Source organism: Gossypium hirsutum, chromosome A11 (assembly GCF_007990345.1).
Source record: "Gossypium hirsutum isolate 1008001.06 chromosome A11, Gossypium_hirsutum_v2.1, whole genome shotgun sequence".
Classification (NCBI taxonomy): Eukaryota; Viridiplantae; Streptophyta; class Magnoliopsida; order Malvales; family Malvaceae; genus Gossypium; species Gossypium hirsutum.
The window spans coordinates 18,935,243-18,945,023 of NC_053434.1; the positions used below are offsets into that span (position 1 = coordinate 18,935,243).

General features: G+C 27.8%; 1 protein-coding gene across 1 annotated transcript; it reads right to left on the reverse strand.

The window, feature by feature from the left end:
- Positions 1 to 1,081: 1,081 nt before the first annotated feature.
- Positions 1,082 to 1,970, reverse strand: LOC107923259 (uncharacterized). Its single transcript, XM_016853474.2, has one exon. The coding sequence runs from the start codon at positions 1,459 to 1,461 to the stop codon at positions 1,150 to 1,152; it is 312 nt and encodes a 103-aa protein (XP_016708963.1). The 5' UTR covers positions 1,462 to 1,970; the 3' UTR covers positions 1,082 to 1,149.
- Positions 1,971 to 9,781: the final 7,811 nt, after the last annotated feature.

Below are 9,781 nucleotides of genomic sequence, written 5' to 3' on the forward strand. Positions count from 1 at the left end.
AAATACAAAACATATATAGACTTTTAAGCCCATGATGGAAGTGTTGTTCTAATACATACTGTTTGACTCTGAGTTGTGATTATCTATTCAAAACGTCTTATAAATTTTTTTAAAAAAGTAAATAAAATATAATTAATAACTTTTATGTAGTATTTTCTAAATACATATTTTTATATAAAACTTTTAAGTTATTTTTATTATTTTAAATATAAAAAATATTTTTATACCATAAACAATTGAAATTAATTATAAGTTAAAATAAAAGCAGTACTCGGTTCAGGTTGAGTAATTGTAATTTTTTAGCTTGTATTTTATAAATTGTCTAAATATTTTGATTTAGGTCAATTTTCGTTTTTCAATTTTTCTTAATTAATTCTATATGGTGAGAGTTTTTATCTCTCGACTCTATTGAGACTCGAGTCCATATAAAAACAAGAAGTTCACATAATGGTAGCATTTTTACCTATTAATACCTTATAAGCTATAGGGCAAGGGTTTGAGTCCAACATGGTCTGCCTTATTAGGCACTTGAGGTGCTCCTACCATCATTTCAAAAATGCCATTTTAGGTAACTAAGCTTTCGGAAGAGTCAAGAGACAAAATCCTTCATCAAGGACAATATTTATTGGTTGAGAAGTTTGTCGGCTCTTAACGAATAATACTTTACAAATTTCTATTTGACTCCTTCAATAATAATAATAATAATAATAATAATAATATATACAATGTGATATAAAAAAAACAAACAATTTGAAAATTTTCAGTAGAATTTATACATCCTTTTAACATTTTCTGTTTGTATCACTAATTATTTACTCGTTGCAATGATACCGGGCAGTGGATAGCCGTATGAAGAAATTGAAAACCACAAATCACCCTTCATCACTCCATTCAAACTTTTTTTTCCCTTAAGTTTCTGGGAGATTTTACTATTCCACCATAAAAACAAGTATTTGAAGATATTTTTTTGTACATCTTTTTTTTTTGTAATTTCTGGAAACAAATCCTTGTTCTTAAAGAAAAAAATTAAGAGAAAATGGGAAGCAGAGTAAATTAATGAAAGCAATAATTAATAGCCCAGTAAACCAAAGAAAACAAATCTATGATTTAGTACTTACATTACATCCTTGTCTAGTTTTTTTGGTTTGATTACATCAAGATTGCATACCGCATACTATCTCTGACCATAAAATGATTCATCTCTGATATTTGAGCAAAGTCAGTGGACACCCAAACTCCATCAGCCCCATGTCCATTAACATGTGGCTGAGAGAAGCAAGACACCAAAGAGAAAGGAGCTCTAACAACGCTGCCAATCCCAGAAATACCACGAGACGTGTCACCACCTCCATTAACATCATTATTGTTATTCCCTCCTCCATACACGCTTTCATCCGCTACTCGAGGACTTTTCTTCATGTTCCGCAGATTTCGTCGCAAAACCACGAGCATACGCCACATTTTTCTTTTTGCCTTGTTTCGATGTTTCTGGGAATGGTAATATGAGCTTCGGTCAATTTAAGGAATCTTTTAGATTCTTGAATTTGGGGTAGGAGCTAGGAATTTAAATTGAAGACCACTTTTTTTTTTTTTTTTTTGTAAATTAGAGATTTTTTATAATGGCTAAGGTAGTGGTGGTGGCGTTAGTGCTAGTGTTTATCACCAAAGGGTTTTGTTGGGTTCCTTTTAAAGGGGCCAGTTTTTTTCTATATTTGTGGGGTCTGGTTAAGGCCAACATGCCGACAAGCTTGCCTGCATTGTATACAAAGCTTTCTATTCAGAAATTCTTCTTCTTCTTCTTCTTCTTCATCTTTTATTATTGTTATTTTAAAAATGGATGGTAAAGGCAATGAAATTGTCCTTAAGGTTCCCTTTCGAGATCAACTAAGTACGTACGAATTCATTCATAGAAAAGAAAAAAAAACAAAAACCAAAGAGAGGTACCAAATGTATGATTATAGAGACAAAAAGTTCAGCCCAAGAAGATCTTTTATTCAATTGGTGTTGAGTTGTCCCAGTTATTGCCTAATGTTATCATATATATATATCATTAGAGTCATAACAATACCATTGGAGGAGTTTCTAAGATTCAACCCCTCAATAGTTTGTCATAGATATTTGCATTTGCAGGATACATAGATATACATGTATGAAAATACATATCACAAGATTTGTTTGCAGAAAATATTCCTAAATTCTAAAATAGTGACACTAATGATAATGCATGGTTAATTAGACAAGGACTCTTTTATTTATGGGACCCAAAATTGGAGTCTATCTAAGGAGTAAGAATCAATTCCCTGTATTTACATCCCTTGATGGAGACCCATCACCCTTAGTTCCACTCATAGTGTTTCTCTTTCTTTCTTTTCATTCAATTTATCAGCAACTTGCATCTGCAATTATGCATAGTTGCATTATAATATGCATGGATATACCCAGAAAGAAACAAAACAAGACAAAATCAATCCAAAATGATGACCAGTACATGAATTTGGTTATGAAAACGAAATGGACTGTTGAACTCTAATAATGAAATAGTAGCCATGGCAATTAAGATTTGTCTCACTTGTTCAATGTGTATATGTACAATATATATTTAAGAAATTTAAAATTATTGCACGGGTCAACTTTAGACATCATTTAATCATAAATATACTTGTTGTCACTTTCATGGCACCATGTGGTATTAGCCCACAGTTAGGAAAAAGAAAACAAAGGTTCAATGTAAATGGATGATTTTGTATTCCTTGTCAATGTATTTAATTTGCTTTTCCTTTTAGTTCATGGGAATATTTAATTGAGAAAGTGATTGACCATAAAGCAATTCATTCTTTTTTGTTTTAATTGATATTAATTATTGACGCCAACTTTTATTTTTATTTTATTTTTAAATAAGCTCAATAATTAACCAGAAAAAAAAACCCGTAAAAAAAAAAAAAAGAACCACCCGTGGTTTGCTGCACATTTAACATTTTGTAAAAAGCAGGAGGAAAATAACTTTGGAGTCTTTCACATTTTTTAATGTTATCTTCAATCCTCCAAATGGAGTTTTTTTTTTCCTCAATTACTTTTAATCTTATTTTTATGAATAACAAGAGTCACGCTTTGCCTCGGAATTTATACATATATATTATTTTTATTATTTAAGTTATAAATATATTTCCAATTTCACTAAATTAATTTTTAAATGATTATCAATTATTCATTCATTCACTTTTTATTGTTATTAAATATAGATAAAAAATAAAAATAAATGTTACGTTCGGTAATATTATCATATCGTCTCTCCAATTTGCTAATTTTATACAACTATAAATAAAATATTTCATTACTTAAATTCTTGAAAATATATGGATTTATCAATTTATTTTTTTAAAAAAAGGAAATTTAAATTTAAATTTAAATTTAAACAATAACTTTATATATAAAATGATAGTGAATTTGACTATGTATAATTTTTATTGTTATGGGTAATTCGAATTTCAGCAATGAATTCAAATATAAAATATATTGAATTAAAATCAAAACGATTTTGGATAATTTATATTATTTGATTCTCACGATAAATTAACCTCAAACAATAAATCTAATATTTGAATATGTAATATATATACATCCTTAAAATAATAAATCGAATGTTATATATTTGATGATGGGTTGGTATGTGATTTTATGTATTTAATATTTAATTAATTTTTAAATATTATAATTTTAATTACATTAATTAACTTAAAATAATATTTTTTATTTAAAATTTTGAATATAATTATAATATATATTAATTTATCAATTCAAATATTATAATAAAATTTTTTGAAATTAATATATTTTCTACTTTAGATAATTAATGAAAAATAACATTATTAAAAAAAATAGGTAATAATTAAAATGTTTAGAATTCTATTAAAGTAATAACTCTATTTTACATTAATGAAATTAACACAACTTTTTTTTATACCAAAATTTTTAACTAATAATTGTAATTTAAATTAAAATCATCACAACTTTTTTCCCTATATTTTATGATTAGACTTATATTTAAGTTGTAACTCTATTTTAAAATTAGCAAATATTTTTTAACTAATAATTGTAAATTAAATTATAATATTTTGTAATGTGTAATAATTATCATAGCTTCTATTAAATTATAATTATTTTTAAATGATTAATCATCACAACTTCTATTTTACTTCAATTTTTTTATTTTAAAATGTGAATTTAGTAATATGATAAAAAATAAATGCCATTTTTATTAGTTCAATAGTTACTTCAAACTCGTACTTTATATATATATATATAGTATCGATTATAGATAGATAATAGGGATAATGTAAATAAAAACATATATTGTCTAGCATTACCGTCTTAGGTATAAACTGTTTTATGCCAAGTTATGGTTTTGGTCACTTTACTTTTATAATAGGGATAATGTAACTTTTGGCCCTTAAACTTGGGAAGTAGGTCCACACTGACCTCTGAACTTTTTTTATTCACTTTGACCTTTGAACTTGAAAATCGTTATTCATTTAAGCCTATTTTGTTAATGACTGTGAAAAAAAAGGGATAATGTAACTTTTGGCCCTTAACTTGGCAAGTAGACTCACATTAGCCCCTAAACTTGACAATTAAGTTCACTTTGGTACTTGTACTTTTTTTTTGTCTATTTTGAAATTGACAACTAGGTTTATTTTGATCCTTGAACTTGAAAAATCTAGAAGTTTGATGATGTGACACTATAAGATTATGCTGCATCATCACTTAAAAATACAAATTGTATAGATGATGATGTGGTACAATCTTAGAGTGTCATATTTAATGTTTTAATAACCGAATCGATGATTGAACAGGTTAGACCACCAGTTCTCAATTTAACTAGTTTGATCGGTTTGACCACCAGACCAACAATAATTAAATAAATAATTAAAAATTCATAAAAATCTAAAAGTACAAGTAAAACATGTTATATATATAAGATTTCTATGAATTTTTAATTTATTTAATTATTGTTGGTCCGATGATCGAACTGGTCAAACTAGTTGAATTGAGAACTGGTGTTCTAACTTGTTCAACCATGAGTTTGGTTATTAAAACACTGAATATGACACTTTGAGATTATACCACATCATCATCTAAAAGCTTTTTATTTTTCAAACTCAGAGTGCCACATTATCAAACTTTCAGAATCTTCAAGTTTAAGGATTAAAATGGACCTAGTTGTCAAGTTCAAAATAGACAAAAAAAAGTATTGGTACCAAAGTGAATCTAATTGTCAAGTTTAGGGGCAAATTTGGACCCACTTGCCAAGCTCAGGGGCCAAAAGTTACATTATCCCTTTTTTTTCACGGTCATTAACAGAATGGGCTTAATGAATAACGATTTTCAAGTTCATGGGTCAAAGTGGATAAAAAAAATTTAGGGGCCAACGTTGACCTACTTGTCAAGTTTAGGGGACAAAATTTACGTTATCCCTTTATAATATCATTGGTTAGTACAAATAAGTAACACATTTGACGATTTCGATTAGAATGCTTATGAGGATTTTTTCATAAAAACACTAATTCAAACTCATCATGTTGAAATATATGTATTTTGTGTGTGTTAGAATGGTGTTTTAAGAAAAAAATCAAATTAACATTCTAGCCGAAATAGTTACCGATATTAACTATTCGGACTAATTAATGACATTATAAAAATAATGGAATCAAGTTATACCAAATTAAAGTGCAGGAACTAAATCTTAAATTTGAACATAGTAGAGACACCAAGAATGAAAGTCAACCATTGTCTTATAATAACTAAAACTATTTAGACTAAGTAATGACATTATAAAAGTAAAAGAATTGACATAAGTAGGGACTAAATCTCAAATTTAAACATAACAAAGGCACCAAAATTAAAAATAAACCATTACCTTGTAATGACTAAAAAGAGACTGTGTCACTACCTCCTCTAATGGGGATAGTTTTATATAAAAAACGTATTTGGAATTGGATTGATGGTTGAATTACTAAAACATCGATTCTTAATTCAACTAATTTAATTAGTTCGAGCAATTCAAAGTAAATAAATTATTAAATTTTTTTAAAAATAAAAGAATTGTAAAAATTAATTCAATTTATTTTAAATTCAATTTAACTAATTTGTATCAATTCAAGAATCAACCAATTTTATACCTTTAATCATATCATCACGTCAACTAAATCTTAATTCAATTGATGCACCCACCGGCCGGTGATTCAAAACAACAATGCTAGGTATAGATATCTCAAACCACGTACAACGTATTAATGATGAATTCGCCTAAACGACCATTTAGGTTTTGTATGTGTTTTTTCTCTTCCTCTCAGTTCATCTCCACGTATTATTTCATTGATTTAGAGGGATTTTGTGATAGTTGATATGAATAGGTGAATTTTCATCGAGATTTGCATTTGGATCAGTGACTTTAGTTTTGAATGCAGTGGCAGAGATCGACGCAACCAATTCCTCATTCCTCCAATCATCTTGGCATGCCTAGCCAGGACAAGGTCAAAACTCACAACCATATATACGATTCTTCTCAATTTCTCTAGAAGCTTTTGAAGAAGGTTGAAAAGAAAATATAAGCTTCCTAATCTTCAGGTTTGAGAGAGTAAAGTGGTGGGGTTTGCATGTGTGGTAGGAGATATGCAATGTTGTTTAAATGGTGGTGGCAGGTCTATTGGACTGTTTAGACCGGAAATTAATTAAATATCGGTTAAAAAAAGAGGTTAGATAAATTGATTCGTGAATTATTTGAAATAAGCCGATTTTTTATTTTAATTTTTAATTTTATATTTTGTAAAATTTATTTAATAAAATTAAATGAATTAATTAAAACAAAAATCAATTCACTTACTAATCTAATTTTGAAATTCATAAAAGATACTTACATGTTTTAATTCAAGATTTGAATGCAAATGAAAAATTAAGTCACGCAAGTCATTAAATATTTAATTTACAGTATGATTTAATTAATACAGTGTGTTATTGGTTTGAATAAAATTTTGAATAAAATTATAAGAGAAGGATCTACCAGAAAAGAAATTATTAGATATAAGAGAAAGGATTATATAATCAATATTCTTTTAAATATATATATATATTCTTTAAAAATCTCAAACTCTTTTTATATTATTTAATCATTACTTAGATGCATCTAAATAATTTTTCTAAAAAATAATTAAATGAAATGAAGTGATATGAATGAAAATGATACATGGTATAACAATTTTATATAATAATATTTACAAATGTTATACTTGTATTTAAGAATTATACATGACTTTCTCTGTATTTATAATTCATAAAAACCTCTAATTGAATAAAAAGCATTGATATTTGTGTATTAAAATATATATTAGATTATGGTACATTCACATTGTGGGTAAAAATTTTATTAAATATAACATAGATTTATAAATAATTTATATAAAAATTAAATGTGATTTTGATTGAATTGATTAAATTGAAGTTTTAACATTCATTGTTCTTTGTTGGAAAATATACTATTGTAAAACCAAATTTATTACCATTGATTGAGAAAAATAAACAAAAAAAATTAAGAAATCAAGATTTCTTGCGCCGTGAAAAAAATCATCGCCTTAGAAACAAATTCGCCTTGATTAGTGTAATCATGCAAGGACGTCGTTCCTCAAGGTTAACATGGTGCTTCAATATCCATACACCCAAATAAGGAAGGTGGAACACAATCGGTATTGTTCTTCTAAGGGAAATCACACCAGGATCAATTCACAGGAAAGTTTGGAGGGGTCATAGTTGCTTCCGTTTAAAACCCAAATTCTTAGACAGAATTTCCTCTAATGTAATTTAGGAAAAAAATGACAGAATTTTTAAAAGGAAATGGAAAAAGAAGCGAGGAGGAGAAAAGAGTTATTTGATTGCTGTGTTTGCTTTCTGTGTAAAAACTGAGAAAAACATTCCTCTATTTATACTAGTAACAAAAGGATAAAATAGTAAATATGTAAGGGCAAAAGAATAAAGAAAAGGAAAAAAATTGTTTTGAAGAAATTATTTTGTAGAAGTAAAGACCTGTGTTACCATGGACACGGGCCGATGACAGCACGTGTGTTAGGCCTATAGCCCAATTTCTCAATTAAAGTAAAAAGTAAGGTTATATAAACCCTGTCAATAGCCTGTATTTAACTAATGCAAGATATACCCACCTACCAACAACCCTTTGCATTACCAATAGTGTCTAAATATCACCATGTGGGATTTTTTAGATTTATTTAATTAAAAAAATATATTTATTATTTGTTGGACAAAACACATTAGAGAACAAATATAAATATAAATAAACAAATATTTATATATAAAATAAAATAAAATAAAATAAAATATATACTTATATTTAAAATATCAGATAAAAAATCAATTAAATAAATAAGATTATGAAAACCAGAAATAGAATAAAAGAATTGAGTTTTACTAGATGTTGATGCTTGTTTTACACAGTTTCCTTAAAATAGATTTGGCCGCTCTTATGGTACTTGGAGAAACGTTGGTCGACTGTCTCTTTGGATATAACAACAAGATGATCGAAGCAATAGCAATTTTGCAGTGATCAACGAACAAACCTTGTCTTCTTCTATCACCAAAACATTGGAAAATATGGAGAGGAAAAAGAGAAGAATTTTGAGAGTGAAATAAATTTGTTGTGGTTTGCTGAGAAAAATAAATTTCATGTTGGGCTAAAATATTTATAAGCCCAACTGATCCAAACATTTTGTGTTGTCCATGTCATGCAAGTGCACCCCAACTTGGATTTACACTCTCTCTACGCACAAGGCAAGGTTTCAAGCTTAAATATTCAATAACTTTTTAAGTGGATTCTCATATATATACACACCTCACACTTAGTATTTAACCAATGTGGGATCTAAGCTTTTCTTTTTCTCAACAAATATACAAAAGTAGCTTACTTTGAGCATCAATTTCTCATTCATCACTCAACCATTTTGAACATATGATATACCATTGTAAAGATCTCATGAAGTAGATTATAAAACCATAATTTTATAGTTCAACTCTCCACTTTTACCAATCGAGAATATGCCTCAAAGTTTCTAAAAATTATAATTTTTCCAATATTATTTTGTAAAAAGAATGTAATTTTTTTATATTATTTTGCATAAGTTAAGAATAAAAACAGTAAAAAAATCGATCTCATAAGAAGAAGAATTTAAGAAAAATCATTTGCCATGTAACAGTTTTGATAATATAATCATAGACGTATAGTTGATGTGATTTAGAAAATGCCATAATCGAAAATAAAGATGATCAATTAATTTATGTTGGATAGGCAATGATTGTAATCTTATCTACAAAATTAAAATAAAAAAGTTATCTTTCCCCAGCTCTGATATTGGATGAGACGCGTTAAGTAGGTTAAGTGATGTAAAAAGATTTCCAGTTCAACGATAGGTTCACATTGCTTTCAATAAATATAAATACCCACCCGTAATCTAGCTGCGCTTGATAATGAATTACGTGTGGGAGTGGAAACGATTCTTGACCAAGAAAAGTTGTTGGCGGAAATAAAAAATTTGATTGTATCATGGGATCGAAATATGCTATTTTCACGGTCGCTTGTTACATCGGAGGGAAGATAATTAAATTAAAGGTGACATCTATCACCATATTTGTATGTGAATGTGATGAAGAGACCGGGCCATTTGATTGATGGCACTATTATTAAGCGTGGTGGAAACCCTTTAGGTTGTTGAGGGGTGGGGTC

Excerpts from the sequence above, each read along its gene's own strand:
- LOC107923259 (XM_016853474.2), bottom strand. The coding sequence starts at position 1,461 with ATGTGGCGTATGCTCGTGGTTTTGCGACGAAATCTGCGGAACATGAAG.